The sequence below is a fragment of the Manis pentadactyla genome, chromosome 5, assembly GCF_030020395.1.
Source record: "Manis pentadactyla isolate mManPen7 chromosome 5, mManPen7.hap1, whole genome shotgun sequence".
In the NCBI taxonomy this organism is placed as follows: Eukaryota; Metazoa; Chordata; class Mammalia; order Pholidota; family Manidae; genus Manis; species Manis pentadactyla.
Window position 1 is genome coordinate 33,957,138 of NC_080023.1, and position 18,149 is coordinate 33,975,286.

At 37.7% G+C, this 18,149-nt stretch overlaps 1 protein-coding gene across 2 annotated transcripts in view; it reads left to right on the forward strand.

Annotated features, from left to right (window-relative positions):
* Positions 1 to 229: 229 nt before the first annotated feature.
* NSUN7 (NOP2/Sun RNA methyltransferase family member 7) overlaps positions 230 to 18,149 on the forward strand; it is a 58,155-nt gene continuing 40,235 nt past the window's right edge. For both annotated transcript variants that reach the window (XM_036908556.2, XM_036908557.2), the window contains exons 1-4: positions 230 to 354; positions 642 to 1,046; positions 7,762 to 7,820; positions 8,185 to 8,315. In XM_036908556.2, coding sequence (XP_036764451.2) covers positions 713 to 1,046; positions 7,762 to 7,820; positions 8,185 to 8,315 — 524 coding nt within the window. In that variant the 5' untranslated portion in view covers positions 230 to 354; positions 642 to 712. The remainder of the gene's footprint in view (positions 355 to 641; positions 1,047 to 7,761; positions 7,821 to 8,184; positions 8,316 to 18,149) is intronic.

The window sequence follows — 18,149 nt, forward strand, 5'->3', positions numbered from 1 at the left end:
GCGAGAGGCGGGAGAGGCGAACCCTTCGCGGCCTGAGCCACGGGTCCCCTGGCGCCGCGCTCACCGGCTCCGCCGCGTCCGCGAAGAGCGACTGTGCGTGGCCCGGCGCAGCCATAGGCGCGCCCTCCTTTCGGGAGCCCGAGGGAAGCGGATGCCGGAGGTCGCGACCCCCCTGCCCCGAAGCCGGCCGCGGAGAGGCTGCATTTGAACCAAACGGCCTTCGCGGGCTGCCGCCGCCGCCCTGCAGTCCCGGGGCTCCCGAGGGCACTGTCTCGGGCCCGAGCCCCCGGTGCCCGCAGTGCAGCGGCCGCCCCGTCTGCGTCCCCAGAGCCCCGGGAAACATCGCCCTCTAGGGTAAGGGAGGGCTCGCGGGGCCGTGGGGCTGAGGGCCCACGGGGGCTCTGCCCGCAAACGGCGTCGGGAAAAGGCGCTGGTTGCCTGGGCGGCAGTTCCCGGGCCACTCCCAGCCCTGTCCCTTCTCCAGTGTGTGGGCGTTTTGTTGAAGCTTGTCTGGCTCGAAGTATGCGATGCGCGATCGGCCCCTAAGTGCCATCTCTTAATCTGTAAGGCTACAACGATATGGGCCATCAAGGGTGATCCAGCAGAAACAGTGATTTACCGAGATACCTTTTCTCTTCCAGAGACGATGCTGAATGTACAAAGAAAACCATTTTCGGGAACATCTGACTTGTAATTCAAGCTTCAGTTACCGATGACAGTCCGTCCAGGGGCAACTATGCTTAACTCCGCAAGTGAACTAGAGTTTTCGAACGAAAGTAATGAGGTGATCTCCCAGTTCGCTTCCCTGGCACTGGCAGGTGATGCAGGATCCAGCGAAAAAAACTCAGTTCACCTTCCCCCCAAAACTGGCTATTCGGACTCCATTTACGTTATGGCAGCAAACATATTTCAGGGTATTCGACTTGAAAAATCACCAGAGAACGTCTTAATCAAGTATGGGAATGAGCCCCTGCAGTCCTTGTCCAAGTCTGAGGATGAATCCTTCCAGCGTTTGTCCTATGAGCTGGCTTTCAGTGCCCTTAAGTGTGAGTAGTACCAGTATTGAAGATCAGCAGTAAAAGAAAATAATGAATCTGTGGAGTGCACACCCTCCCCCACCCCCCCCATACACACCAAGTTTTGATTTTATGCCATGCATATTTTCTGTCACATGCAAATGTCAAGGAATTAGAAAAGTTCCAGTACAACAAGCTGTTTGAGGCCAGAACTGTTTTTCACTGCAGATTTTTCCATGCTTAGCACTGTGCCTTGTCCTTAGGTAGACGTAATGCATAGTCATTAAACGGAACAAGCAAACTATTCCATTAGGAGGAGGAACAAGAAGCCATTGAGGTATCCAATTACAGTTTCTCTCTCCTTGGATAGTTCTTTATATTCTGTGTTCACATCCCATATTTATATACATGAACTTTCACAGATATAAAAACAAGTGAAAGGGTGGGGGACAGAAACAAAGATGGAATTAAGAAAAGGTACAATGTATTAAAAATGAATATCAAAATTATATCAATCCCAATTAAGATGACCCCAATAGGTTTAATTTTGGGAGCCTGTGAATTCATTCCTCCAAATTTTTGTAGGTTCCCTCTCTAATTTGCCTTCAAGGTTTAAGATGCAATGTTTCAAATTACCTCAGTGGCGGTTAATTATCAACGTCTGGGTGTGGACCTGACTCTAGGACAGAACCAAATACTGTTTGGTATTAAGAGGCAAGTTCCTCTAGTTTTCATTTCTTTGTTTTCTCCTGCTTGTGATTTTTTTTCTTTTTAAATATGTCTTAACCATTTTTCCTCCTTCAATTTAATCTTTCAGATTGGCTTATCCCTTCCCAACACCCCCTTTAAAAAAATGTAATTTTTACAGACCAAAATGTTGCACTTTAAATAATGAGTCAAATGAACATTTTTATATTTTAGCCTTGCAACAGTGAAATACAGACTGGGCCTCTATGTTGATTAGTTGGTATTCAATGTTAATGTCAAAACTCTATTATAGATAATCTGTTTTCCTGATAGAATATTGATTCTTACCTTTAGAAATTAAAATTAGAAGCCTGAAATTATTCTATGTAAAATTAATGCATGATGAGATAGTCATGCTGTAGTGATACATATAGTAGGTCATCTTTTTCTTTCTCTCAATCTTTATTTCTGTTTTATGAAAGTCTTATGAGTCTTTGATATTTTTTAATGACCCAGAAAATCCCACTCAGATAAATGATTGCCATACAATCTCTCTTACAACTCTGCTTTTGCTTGAAATATTCTTTTTTATAAGCTCAAATTCTGAAATAGGATGACTTTGGTTATTTACTTGGTACAAGTATTATTTTCTTATGATAATATCTTGCTTAAATTATCAACTGAATAATTTATGACTATTCAAAGGGAATAAAACCAGAATTCCTAAATGTAGTGGGTTTTCAAGATAATTTTGCTTTAAAAATATTGAAGGCTTGTGCATTCCACTTTTATCTGCTGTATTAATCATTGTTCTATCAATGCTTTCATGTGATATTTTATAAACTCACATTTGGCTTATACTGTATAGGTTCAGGGAATCACAGTTCAGAAAATAAAATTCAGCATTTCTTCCCTAAGTTTTATAGGAGCAGTAAAGCTGAAAAGGTTAATGTACAAACTAAAGGGAACTTGGGTAATGATCCCTTTTATTGGTGAATTTGTAAACAGGTAATTAGATCATATTACTATATTTTTTTGAAGAAGTACAAGGAAAAGAAAAGAAAATCCTTTAGTTACTTGATTCTTTGTTGATATCTTTCTTTGTGTATATAAGCTCTTTCAGAACAGAGAGTGTATTTATCTGATTAACCTTTTCAAGGTTTAAAGGGCTAGAACAATGTTTTTTGAAATGAAAACAGCCACTACTCCTGCTTTACTAAATAGTCCCAAGGTCAATTTTCTGCCAAAGAAGGTAACGATGCTGGGGTTCTTGTTCACGAAGCCGTAGAATGAGCTTCACAAACGCTCAAGGTAGGAGAGCAAGGTAAAGGCTTTTATTTAGAAATAAAGTGAGAGGAAAGAGCTGGCTCACACCAGGAGGGGACAAGAGAGCCCGTAGTGGTGCGTTGTCTAGGGAGTTTTATAGGCAGTTGAGGATTTTCCGAGAACATCAAAAAAAGGCTTAGGGGTGTGGACTTGTACCACCTGCCCTGTCCTCAAGGTGGGCTGGGTCACAGTCTGATCGCTAGGACTGACAGCGGAGTCACGGGTTATGCTGATACCCTTGCAGAACACTCAAACATTCCAGGCCAAGTTGCCAGGCAGTTGCTCCTGGCCTTTTGATCTTTAACTGATCTCACTGAAGATGTCTATATCTTTACCCTAGAGAATTAGTGTGACCTTAACTTTGCATAATGCTTAGCACAGAGTTTCAGTAGGGACTTCTTTGCCCATTGTTACATTGCTCTGACTGTAAATATTCCACCCTGCTTTTCCCGGAGGCCCTCATCCTACTCTGACTACACCCACAGTCCCTGTCTCAGTAATAAAGAGTAGACTATTCCTATTAAGCTTTACTAATATCAAAGAAGAAAATACTAACAGCTAATTTGATTTTTCAAACAATCTCTGGATATTTCAAGTAATACTAAATATTAAAAAAGAAGAAAAACTGGCAAAATGGTTTTTAAAAAATAAATTAATGACCAACAGAGGGGAAAAAAAAAACTTGAGGAAAGAGATGTCCCTGAAATTGTTGATCTTGTTCCTGACTGAATTCTTTCCCCAACCTCTCTAGGTTTGTGAACTTTTAGTTTGAGAACTTTCAGTCTCTAGGTTTGTGAACTGGCTGTGACATTAACCTGGTTATTTCAGAATCATCTAACTTTTAAGTGAAAAACCTAGTAGATGCTTAATGTATAGTTTGGTTATGGCTTTGGGAATTAGTAAGTGTAGTTGCGGGTCCCCAAGACCACCCCAGGGTCAGTGATTCACTATAAGGACTCATAGAATTCAGCAGACTGTAATACTCATGGTTATAGTTTATCACAGTGAAAGGTTAGAGGTTAAAAGCAGCACCCGAAGAAGGTGCAGAAGGCAGAGTCTAGGAGAGACCAGGTGCAAGCTCACCATTGTCCTTTCTCAGAAGAGTCCTATGGACAGTGCCTATTTCTCCCAGCAATAATGTATGACAATACTAAAGAGGTCTTGCCAACTAGGGAAGCTCACCCAAGCCTTGCTATCCAGGGTTTTTACTAGGATCAGTTACACAGCCACAGCCACACCCTTGTGGCTGATTTTACTCAATCTCGAGCTCAATCTAATTCCATGTTGCCTAAGGCCCCAAGTAAACAAAGACACTTTCATCAGGCAAGATAATCCAAGGACTTTTAGAGGTTATCTCTCAAGAGCCCTGAAGGGCCAAACCTTTCTTTAGAATGTGCAGGGTTTGACCACCCAGGCTTGCTGAGTTAATTCCTAGTTGCACAGTGATTCATTAGGAAAATGATCTAGACCAATAACCTCTTAAACTCTGGGTGTCACCTCAGAGGTTAAAGCAATTCTTCTGAATGACAATAGTAATACCTTATATTTGTGTAGCTCTTTGTGATTCACAAAGAAATTTAAATCACTTGATATACCAGTCCTTTGAAATGGAAGATTCTCATTTTGCTGATGAAAAAATTGAGGGACACTCAGGAACAGATTAGAAGATATCCCTAAGGAACCAAGCAAAAGAAGGATAAGAAGAGGGTTTTCATCTGGATGAAGGGGTGGTAGAAAATAGCAACCCCATTCCTAAGCCCTAGTTTTTATAGTTCCACATTGTTTTAATTTAATTGTATAACAATTTTGTATTTGGTGATGCCAGCTTCTTTTCTCTGGTATTTACTTCTCTCAAATATTCTTACAGAAATGATAGTGACTATTCTTACTAGTTTCGTCAAAAAATTCTTAGTTTTGTTGTTTCTCTCTTTCCATGTACACAAGACATGCATTCTATTTGTATTTTATAATTATAGGAGGGCCTTGATGTTCTTGAAGTGAAGTTTCTAGAAGTCTCTCATGTGAAGGAAACTCTATGAAAACATAATAATAATAAATAGGAAGAACCTAAGGGAGAGTCAAAAGAAGAAACATCTTATACCTTTTTTCCAGAATGGGAGTGTGGGTAAAATTGCAATATTTCCAGAATCTCTTGCCTAGCTTTAATTCATCTCCATATCAACAGGTGTTTCCAAGGGGTGGAGAGAAGTAGTTATCTCCATATCAATAGATAATTATGGGCAAATGAGGGCTTATCTGGACCAGAGAGGTTGGGTGGAGCCATCTCTTCTGTAGCTGGGTTAAGAGAGAGACAGGATGATTGTTTGTAAGAAATAAATGGGTTTCTCCCACTTTATTTCTCCCTTTGACTGATTTTGGTTTCAAAGGTATTTTGCGCCGGGATTTTCCCTTGGAGTTACATCGCGGGATGACCAGAACAGCTTATGTGAGTTTTAGGGGTCCAGTAAATGACACTGCCTCTTTTACACTTGAGTTTGGAACAAATTGAGAGAGAAAAGAAAAAGATGTTTGGGAACATGGCTTTATATCTCCAGTCAGGTGGCTTGCAAATACTGTAGTCCTGAATTAGAGACTTTCCATCTAATCTGAGGTGCAGCTGAAGAAGTGCAGACCTCTCCCCACCAATTCACACACAGCAAATGGTGAAGTAGTGTGCCTCCAGGAGTAGGTGTGCTGGCAGAGAGAGAGGGAGAGAGAGAAGGGGAGAGAGACAGATAGAGACACAGACAGACAGAGGGAGTAGGGAGGGAGAGAGATATGCTCCACTTCCTTCTTAGGATTTCACCAATCAAATAAACTCAATTTTCTGTTCATAGGGAGTGGTGAGTAAGGGGTAGGGAGAGAGTCCAGGAGTTTTTCTCTAAGGAAGGCCCTCCACATTGATAACATGAGGAATGGGGATTAGGGTCTCCCTTCAACAGGCTAAGAGAAGAGGCTTTCATTAGTGGGTGTAACTGGAGCTATTGTGCTGGATAGGCAAGCCTTGTAATCTTCAAGTCCTGATAACTCAGATCAGGCATTAGCAGTGTGTTTTATTTAGCTATTTTAGTTTGTTATAAGAGTAATATGAGGAAGAGTAGCAAAATGTGGCGAAGAGCATGCACTTTGGTGCCAGACTGTGTTTGAATCCCTGATTTGCCACTTGCTTTCTGTCGTCTTATTGAACATCTTACTTAACCATTCTGTGTCTCATTTCCTAATCTCTAACATGGAGAAAATGATAATACCTAATTCATAGGGTTGTTATGAGAGTTAAATGAGCTAATTTATGGAAAGCACTTAGAAAAATGTCTAACACATAGCACTATCTAAAGTATAGTTATTATTGATTTGATATTACTACATGAGAATGTTAACATAAATTATATAAAAAGGTGATGTATTCTGGATAATATCAAAGGCAGCCCAAAGATGATATCAGTTTTGATAAGAGCCCATCTGGAGAAAAAAAACAATGTTGGCAAAATCATGTTCCCTTGTTATTGCTCATTCTGCCTCTCCTATTTCTTACGAGTCCAGTACCTCCATTGCTCAAAGTTCTACAGCCCATGCAAGTCTGCTACACAGAAGTCCTTTATTCTTATGATGACTTCATTCTTATATTTTCTGTGATTGGGATTCATGCTAAGAAACTATGAAGTAGATAAGAATTGGTTTGCAAGTACTAAGAGTGTGAAATCCAAACTTCATTTTCCTTATAAGTGAAATGTGGATACTGCTTTGTACTATACAACAATAATTGGTGGTTAAAATGTGGATAATTATTCCTAAAGGATATCCTATGAAGATGGGAATCTGAGCTCCTACGTTAATCACTTCTTTTTAGTTTTCCCATCCCCTTCCCCAAAAGACTATGAAATTCATTGGGTATTGTGCATTTATAGGTTTTGTATAAATGTTGAATGAATTAAAGCTAACCTAGATTTCTGTTTAATTGATTAAAGCATTTGTTACATGGTTATATATAGCTTCAGTAGTAACCAAAGGAACATTCATGTGGAGGTTTTTAAATATGTATATTTAATACTTCTGAAATTATCCCTCTTCATGGAATGTGTTCTCCCAGATCTTTGTATAGCTCACTCCGGGCCATTTTCGGGTCTTAGATTAAAATCTAAGGATTTTAATGAAGTCATCTTATTAATGTCTTCACCAGTGAGTTCCAGGAAATATTTAAGAAATAATACCACTCTAACACAAACTCTTTTGGGGAATAGAGAAAGAGGGAACACTTCCCATTCATTTTATAAGGACAGCATAACCCTGATACCAGTATTGACAAAGATATTATAAGAAAAGAAAATTATAGACCAACATCTCTCCTGAACATAAACATAGAACAAAAATCCTCAATAAAATATTAGCAAATCAAATTCAGCAACAAATAAAAAGGATAAAATTATAAATTAGATCCTCTTTAATGTTTTAAAAGTATACAAATTAAAGATTGGAATTCCTTTATTACTACTTTGACTATTCAGATAATGCTCCCTTGACTATGATTCCATGTGGAGCCTTGGTTATAAGGGTCCGGGATTCATAAAGATTACAAATATTTCATCATGTCAGTGTAATTTAAGTCTTTATCAAGAATTGAGTTATATTTTAGATATGAAATATCTTATGGCATTATCTAAAATGTATTTTGATTCCAAAGTTCTAATTTTCAGGCTTGGTATTTTCAGTAACAGACATTTTCCTTGTCTTGCAGATCAAGATATTTTGGAAACTATATTAATAGACAGCTATATCCTCCCAAGTACTACAATAGTAAGTAGACAACTTTAATATAATTAGCTGTCTCATGACTGTTATTTAGAAAGTACTAAAAAGCCTTCAGATTTAAATCATAACTAGTTTGTTTAATGCTGAGACCTCTTCAAAATATATTAACTCTTTCCTACTTCTAATGTTTCTAATACTAGCCTTAGTCCTTTGATTTAGATTACCAAAAATTACATAAAGTTTTTAAAAAAGTTTCTTACTTTTTTTTTCTCTAAAGTCCTTCTCTATCTTATAATTCAACCAGACTATATAGTTATATTCCTGCTCTTTTATGGAACAAAAGTGGAAAGGAAAATATTGCTGTTAAATATTATTGAATCTTTTCTTTCTGTCTGTTTTCCCTTGTTAGCCAGATCACTTGAGCAGTCTTATTATTGTGATGCTGTATGATTTCCAAGATAGGAAATTTCAAGCTCGTCTCCTTTCTGATAATGAAGAGTCCATAGCAGAAGTTCAAGAAGTAGAGAACCTTCTTAACAGGTAATTATAAAAGTGAAAACAATTATATAAAATCATTACAGTAGTTTCATTGGCAAAATTATATACAGTGTAATGTGTAGGTTAAGTGTTAAAAACTTGTAGAGAATAAAGTTTATAAGTTTCTTGATTTCCTTTACAAATAGTCTTCAACTGGTTAAATATTCTGTTTAAAATCAAGTTGGTTTTGAAAGCTTGAATTGCAAGATCTGATTGAAAATACTTATGAAAATTTCCTAATAATTCTTAGCAAATACATAAATTAAACTTTATTTGAAACAGCTATTATTTATTTCCTTAGCTTTGTTTATAGCTCTTTTAAAAAACTAACATGACTGGATTGCAGAGAATAGTAGAGCAGTATATATGTATAAAGCTAATGCTGAGAAATACATGTATAAATATAACATCAGAGCATTTTTAATCAAGGGTCTTAGCTTTCAGATAATAGAAGCCATCTTCAGTTAGCTTAATCAAAAATGTAAAATGTAAAATGTTCACTTAAAGATACTGGACTGTCTCATACAACTCAAAGAGTCGGGAAGAGAATGAAATCAGGAACTGGGAAGATGCAAGACTTTATTTCTGCTTCTTTAATCTCTGCTTCATTCTCTTTTCCTCTGCAGATCTGCCTTCTCTGCTTCTTTAGTGTACATGGGGAAAGCTCTATTGTTGCACTCTGGTTCCTGAGCTTACATGTACAGTTGTTTTCAGTTTCTTCACTTAGACTAACTTATTTTATTATGTCTATACCCCAATTCTATATTCTAAATAGCCTGGGAATTTTGACTGGCTCCATGTAGATCAGGTGCATTCTCTTAGGCCATTCTTCCATAACCAATGAAGTGGGATTCTAAATTTAGACAGGATATTGGAGGCCAAACTCCATAGATTTTCTGGGGATTGGAGCTGGGTACTTTGTCCCCAGGAAGCAGAATCACTGTAAGCTTGAAGTATACCTTACTATGAACCTACTAAGGGGATAAAGACTAATTTTAAGAGGTGACAGAAAAAGTAATTGTTTAGCATGAAATTCAATAAGAATGATTTTCTTCTTATGAAAATTATATTTTACCTCTATTGTCTCTACGAGAGATCCTTTTTCATTACTCTGTGTACCAACTTCTATCTTTTGGTTCATTTATTCATCACTTTAGAGATATAATCCAAAATGACACCTATTATCATTTTTGACATATGCAAAGTCTTTAGGAACTCAATCCTTACATAAAATGCAACTATCATTTTAATACTATGTAACTAGATTGAATAAAAAGAGGCCACAGCCTCTTTATTTCTCACTCCCCAAGCCCTCATGCTAGCCCAAGAATCTGTTTCTGCCAAATAATTTGTTTGACTTTTATGAGACAGCATTGGAGAATGGGCAGTGAAAGTCTAGAATGGCAGCAGGAAGGAAAGACGTAGTAGTCCATCCTCTCAAAACACCTCAAACTATCCATTCTGAAGTCATCTACATTACAATTAAGGCACCAACATCTACCTAGATATCATCCTTGATCCTTCTTTCTTCAGCTTCCCTGTGTTCATCCCATACCTAATGCATCAAGTCCTATAACTCCAACTGGAAAACATATTCTGAGTCTGTCTACTTCTTACCATTTACACTACTTCTTACCATTTACCATCCAAATCCAAGCCACCATAACCTGTCACTCAGACACTGTGATAGCCTTCTCACTGTTTCCCAGCCTATAACTCTTACTTTCCCAGAAACTGAAATGAAATATACAATGGAGGGATTTAAAAACAGATTAGGTGAAATAGAGGAGACAGTAAATGAAATAGAAATTAGAGAAGAGAACTGCAAAGAAGCTGAGCAGAGAGAGAAAAAAGGATCTCTAGGAATGAAAGAATAAAAAGACAACTCTGCAACCCATACAAATGGAAAAATACTCACATTATAGGGGTACCAGAAGAAGAAGAAGAGAGAAAAAGGAGTAGAAAGTATCTTTGAGGAAATAATTGCTGAAAACTTCCCCAATCTGGGGAAGGAGATAGTCCCTCAGGCCATGGAAGTGCACAGATAAGGGACCCAAGGAGGACAGCAACAAGACATACAATAATTAAAATGGCAAAGATCAAGGACAAGGACAGAGTATTAAAAGCAGCCAGAGAGAGAAAAGGGATCACGTACAAAAGAAAACCCATCAGGCTATTATCAGACTTCTCAGGAGAAACCTTATAGGCCAGAAGGGAGTGGCATGCTATGTTTAAGGCAATGAAATAGAAAGGCATAGAAACAAGAATACTTAATCCAGCAAGATTATCATTTAAATTTGAGGGCGGGATTAAACAACTTCCAGATACGCAAAAGTTAGGGAAATTTACCTCCCACAAACCATCTCTACAGGGTATTTTAAAAGGACTGCTCTAGATGGAAGTGCTCCTAAGCCTAATATCTCCTAAGGCTAAAAACCAGAGAAAATAAAATGTCAATAAAGGAAGTAGACCAATTAATTACTAAACAAATGCGAAATTAAATCAGCTACTCAAAAAGTCAGTCAAGGGATACACAAAGAATATAGAATATGACACCTAACATATAAAGAGTGGAGGAGGAAGAAAAAGAAGGGAGAAAAAAGAAAAAGAACCTTTAGATTGTATTTGTAATAGTGTAATAAGCAAGTTAAGTTAGACTGTTAGATAGTAATGAAGCTGTTCTTGAACCTTTGGTAACCATGAATCTAAAGCCTGCAATGGCAATAAGTACATATCTATTAATAATTACTCCAAATGTAAATGGACTGAATGCACCAATCAAAAGACATAGTTACAGAACGGATAAAAAATCAAGACCCATCTATATGCTGCCTACAAGAGACTCACGTCGAACCCAAAGACATACAAAGACTAAAAGTGAAGGAACAGAAAAAGATATTTCATATGCAAAAGCAGGAGTTACAGTACTTGTATCAGAAAAAATAGACTTCAAAACAAAGGAAGTAAGAGACAAAGAAGGACATTACATAATGATAAAGGGGTCAATCCAACAAGAGGATATAACCATTATACATATCTATGCACCCAACATAGGAGCACCTATTTATGTGAAACAAATACTAACAGAATTAAAGGGGATATAGAATGCAGTGCATTCATTTTAGGAGACTTCAACACATCACTCACTCCAAAGGACAGATCAACCAGACAGAAAATAAGTAAGGACTTAGAGGCACTGAACAATGCAGTAGAACAGATGGACTGAACAGATAGCTACAGAACACTCCACTCAAAAGCAACAGGATACACAGTCTTCTCAAGTGCACATGGAACATTTTCCAGAATAGAGCACATTCGACGCCACAAAAAGAACCTCAGAAAATTCAAAAAGATTGAAATTGTACCAACCAACTTCTCAGATCACAAAGGTATGAAACTAGAAAGAAATTGTGCGAAGAAAACAAAAAGGCCCACAAACACTTGTAGGCTTAACAACATGCTCCTACATAATCAATGGACCAATGACCAAATTAAAACAGATATCAAGCAGTATGAAGAGAAATGAAAATAAAAAATACCAGCTCAACACTTCAACTTCTGTGGGATGCAGCAAAGGCAGTTCTAAGAGGAAAGTATATAGCAGTACAGGGCTCTCTCAAGAAAGAAGAACAATCCCAAATTAACAGTCTAAACTCATAATTAATGAAACTAGAAAAAGAAGCACAAATGAGGCCCAAAGTCAGCAGAAGGAGGGACATAATAAAGATTAGAGCAGAAATAAATAAAATTGAGAAGAATAAAACAATAGAAAGAATCAATGAAAGCAGGAGCTAGTTCTTTGAGAAAATAAACAAAATAGATAACCCCCTAGCCAGATTTATAAAGAAAAGAGAGTCTCTACACACATAAACAGAATCAGAAATGAGAAAGGAAAAATCACTATGGACACCACAGGAATACAGAGAATTATTAGAGAATACTATGAAAAATGATATGCTAACAAATTGGATAACTTAGAAGAAATGGACAGCTTTCTAGAAAAATACAATTTTCCAATCTGACCCAGGAGGAAACCGAAAATCTGAACAGACCAATTACCAGGAATGAAATTGAATTGATAATCAAAAAACTACCTAAGGACAAAACACATGAACCAGATGGCTTCACCACTGAATTTTATCAAACATTTAGTGAAGACCTAATACCCATCCTCCTTAAAGTTTTCCAAAAAGTAGAAGAGAAGAGAGTACTCCCAAACTCATTCTATGAGGCCACTATTACTAATACCAAAACCAGGCAAAGACACCACACACAAAAAAGAAAATTACAGACCAAAATCCCTGATGAACATACATGCAAAAATACTGAACAAAATATTAGCAAATCAAATTAAAAAATACATCAAAAAGATCATCCATCATGATTAAGTAGGATTTATTCCAGGGATGCAAGGATGGTACAATATTTGAAAATCCATCAACATCATACACCACATCGAACAAAAAGAAGGATCATCAACAAAAATCACATGATCATCTCCATACGATGCTGAAAATGCATTTGAAAAAATTCAACATCCATTTATGGTAAAAACTCTTGACAAAATGGGTATAGAGAGCAAGTACCTCAACATAATAAAGGCCATACATGACAAACCCACAGCCAAAATCATACTTAACAGTGAAAAGCTGAAAGCTTTTCTTCTAAGATTTGTGACAAGACAAGGATGCCCACTCTCCCCACTTCTATTCAACATAGTACTGGAGGTCCTAGCCATGGCAATCAGACAACACAAAGAAAGAAAAGGCATCCAGATTGCTAAGGAAGAAGTTAAACTGTCACTGTTTGCAGATGACATGATATTATACATAAAAATCCCTTAAGAATCCACTCCTAAACTACTAGAACTAATAACTGAATTCAGCAAAGTTGCAGGATAAAAAATTAATACACAGAAATCTGTTGCATTCCTATATACTAATGATGAACTACCAGAAAGAGAAATCAGGAAAACAATTTCATTTACAATTGCACCTAAAAGAGTAAAATACCTAGGAATAAACCTAACCAAGGAAGTGAAAGACCTGTAGTTTGAAAACTACCAGACCCTCATGAGAGAAATTAAAGAAAATACCAATAAGTGGAAATACATCCCATGCTCATGGATAGGAAGAATTAATATTGTCAAAATGGCCATCCTGCCTACAGCAATCTACAGATTCAGTGCAATCTCTATCAAAATACAAACAGCATTCTTCAACAAACTGAGCAAATAGCTCTAAAATTCATATGGAACCACAGAAGATCCCGTATAGCCAAAGCAATCCTGAGAAGAATAAAGTGGGGGGATTACGCTCCCCAACTTCAAGCTCTACTCCAAAGCCACAGTAATCAAGACAATTTGGTACTGGCACAAGAACAGAGCCACAGACCAGTGGAACAGAATAGAGAGCCCTGATAAAAACCCAACCATATATGGTCAATTAATATATGATAAAGGAGCCATGGATATACAATGGGGAAATGACAGCCTCTTCAACAGCTGGTGTTGGCAAAACTGGACAGCTACATCCAAGAGAATAAAACTGGATTATTGTTTAACCCCATACACAAAAGTAAACTTAAAATGGATCAAAGACTTGAATGTAAGTCATGAAACCATAAAACTCTTAAAAGACAACATAGGCAAACTTCTCCTGAATATAAGCATGAGCAACTTCTTCCTGAATGCATCTCCTCGAGCAAGGGAAACAAAAGCAAAAATGAACAAGTGGGACTACATCAAACTAAAAACCTTCTGTACAGCAAAAGACACCATCAGTAGAACAAAAAGGCATCCTACAGTATGGGAGAATATATTTTTAAATGATAAATCTGATAAGGGGTTAACATCCAAAATATATAAAGAACTCACACACCTCAACACACAAAAGGCAAATAACCCAATTAAAAAATGGGTGGAAGATCTAAACAGACAATTCTCCAAAGAAGAAATTCAGATGGCCAACAGGCACATAAAAAGTTGCTCCACATTGCTAATCATCAGGGAAATGCAAATTAAAACCACAATAAGATATCACCTCACACCAGTTAGGATGGCCAACATCCAAAGGCAAACAACAAATGTTGGTGAGGATGTGGAGAAATGGGAACCCTCCTACACTGCTGGTGGGAATGTAAATTAGTTCAACCACTGTGGTAATCAATATGGAGATTCCTCAAAACACTAAAATCAGAAATACCATTTGACCCAGGAATTCCACTCCTAGGAATTTACCCAAAGAAAACAAGATCACAGATTCGAAAAGACATATGCACCCCTATGTTCATCACTATACTAGTTCATCACTGCACAGTAACCAAGATATGGAAGCAACCTAAATGCCCATCAGTAGATGAATGGATAAAGAAGAGGTGGTACATATACACAATGGAATATTATTCAGCCATAAGAAGAAAACAAATCCTACCATTTGCAACAACATGGATGGAGTTAGAGGATATTATGCTCAGTGAAATAAGCCAGGTGGAGAAAGACAACAAAGCAAAACTAAGGGAACAAAACAGTAGGAGGGTTCCCCTTTCTCCACATCCTCCACAGACTCCATGGACTAGCAGTTACCGAAGGGAAGGGGGTGGAGAGGGATGGAGAAGGTGATTGGGTGGTGTTATGATTAGCACACATAATATAGTGGGGGGGCATGGGGAAGGCAGTATAGCACAGAGAAGACAAGTAGTAACTCTATAGCATCTTACTACACTGATGGACAGTGACTGCAATGGGGTATGTGGGGGGGACTTGATAATATGGGTGTATATAGTAACCACATGTTGCTCAGGTGAAACCTTCACAAGATTTTATATCAATGATACCTTAATAAAAAAAAAGAGTGAAATCTTGATATTTTCAAGATTTGGATGGATAGACCTAGAGGGTATTATGGTAAGGGAAATAAATAAGATGGAGGAGAGCAAATACCATATCATTTCACTTATATATGGAATCTAAAAAACAGAAATAGGATCATAGTGATAGGAAGCTATTGGGTATCAGAAGGGGGTGGGTTGGGAGGTGGGCAAAATAAGTAAAGGAAATTAAGAGGTACAAACTTTCAGCATCAAATAATTAATTCATGGGGATGTAATGTACAGTATAGGGAATATAGTCCATAATATTGTAATAACTTTTTACGGTGACAGATGGCACCTAGACTTATCTTGGGGGTCATTTCATAATGTAATGAAAGGATTGAGTCGCTAGGGTACCTGAAACTAACAGGATATTGCATGTCAATAATACTTCAGTTAAAAAATAAGTAAGGTGAAGGGAAATGGTCTATTAGTTAGGACTCTTTTCTGGCAACTGAGAGGATCCCAACTCAAACTAGGTTAGGGAAAAGGGAAAATTTATTATAAGGGATCTCATGGAAGAATTGAACATTGGGATGGCAGAAAGGGCAGTGATGTGCCCTTGCTTCTACTAAATTCTATGACTCAAATTATTATCACAACTCTCTTCAACTCTAGTCTCTGCTTCTCTGTGTGCTTTGCCTTCATTTTTTAATCTTCCTTTGTTCCCAGAATGGGCAACTTGGCTACTGACAGATCAGGAGCTTTACATCTTAGAGTGCCAAACACTAGAAAGACTGGCTTGACTCTCTTGCTGCATCTAAAGAAAAATCCGTTGATGCTGGCTTGGGTCAAGTGTCCACCCACTACCAATCAGCTGTGGCCATAGAGACAGAGTCAGTTAGGGACACTTCCCAGGAAAATTACATGAATGGAGGGAAGAGAGGAACATTTTCCAGAAGAGGGGGAGTTTCTATTCCCAGAAGGGAAGCTGTGCTTAGAATACGGAGCTGTAGGTTTCTACTATAAAGGGAAACACTGAAAATATTTTTCCCATTATTTATAGGTATAAAGTTTCTTGGGACATACTATATTATGATTTGATATTGTATATAATATTAGCTTATTTCATTGAGGCCTGGGGTGTTGTTATCTTCCTTTAGAGACATACTTTGCTAGGAGAAGGCAGCAGCTAGATCAGGGGTACGGACAAGCCCGGGTGACCTAGTCTAATCAGGGACTGAAATAACTGCAACCTGGGCTTCCCGTACTCATGAATGGCAGGTGTTCCTTTTTGCCCTGTTCCTGGGGTGGTCTTCCGGTGACCAAATCCAAAGCCTGGGTACTTTATCAGAGCCCCCCTGCCATAAACTTGGCATGCCCCAAATTTCCATTTCTGTTCCTCTTGCCCCATGAGCCATTGTAAGCTCTGCATATCTCTCAGCTCCTCAGGCACATATCTCAGAATTGGCAGATAACTTTCTTATATGATGCTTCTTCTATTGGAAGCACTGGACAGTGTGCTTCTCATACCCCAACCTTACTCCTGGCTAGCTCTACGCCTACCCTTATGGTTTAGCTTAGTTCCTGGAAAACCCTCCTTGACTCCACAGCAGCACCTCCTCCCTGTTCCACCATGGCATCCTGCCTTCCCTTGTCATTAGTACTTAGGACATTTAAAAATAATTGCTTTGTCTCCCCTGACCAGACTCTACTGTTCATGTTGTCTGGAATGGCATCTTTCTTGAGCACCCCTTTATTTCTGGAACCTAAAACAGTGCCTAGAATATAGTAAGAATGCAAATATTTGTTCATGAATTAATTGATACTTCTCTACCCTTAAATGTCCTTCCATTTCTTGCAGAAAAAATTCCCACTTCCTCTGCATGGTATATAAGATTTTCTGTGCTTGAGCCCTGGATCCTCCACCACCCCGTGCTCTGTAAATACACCTCTCATCTAACATCTCATAGTTACGGTGCTCTGCCCTGTGGTGTCTGCTCACATTGTGGTGTGGGAAACTCATGCTCTGTGTGTGTGTGTGTGTGTGTGTGTGTGTGTGTGTGTGTGTGTGTGTGTGTGTGTGGTGGTTTGGAAATCCTTGCTCCTCCTTTAATAGTTCAGGTTTCTCCTCCTCTTACAAGTACCTTTGGGCTGATTTTTATTCTTCTGATACATTAATTTTCTTCATCTATGTATCTTACAACTTTCATCATGTTATGCTATAATTATTTGTTTATATGTCTATTTTACCCCCAAATTATAAATTACATAAGGGTAGAAACTGGTTTTTCAATCTTCATAGCCCAGATCTGATCACAGTACTTGGTTAGCAGTAGTAAAAGAATAAGTATCTTAATTATCATTTCTGGAATAACTTGACTTTAAATACTTTTTAAAAATATCCTTGCAACAATTTGTAAGTTAGGTACTAATTCCTAATTCCTAGAGCTTAGAGAAGCTAAATAACTTATCTAAAGTAATATGTCTGGTTATCCTAATAGCATTTGGATTTGGTGTTGGTCTTCAAACTGATATTTATATTTATATAAAAAAATCTTTATAACTATATAGACTTTAAATTACTTTTTTTGATTCAGTTATATTGAAAATCACAGTCTGATATGTTTTCTTTCTGGAAATTTTGGAAAATTATTTTTCTCTGTACTCCCTCATGTACACAACACATATTTTTCTAGTCTTCACATCTCTAATCTTTATACTTAATGATTGAATAATTCAGTCAATAACATTTATTATGGTAAATTTGAACTACAAAGGTATTTGGAAGGAAAGTTGAATGAAAAACAGTCTGTACTCAGGAATATTTCACAGAGTATAATACAGAATAATTCATCGCTTTAAATTAATTTATTATTTTATGAGCATTGATATATTAAGTAATCACTTACAGCAAAGTTTCCCTTGCTGTAGTTCTATGACATTAGGATATAGCACCACATAAATCGAGTCTTATTGTAGCCCTAGAAGGCTTAAAGTTTAATAACCCCTTCCTCTACTCCCCAA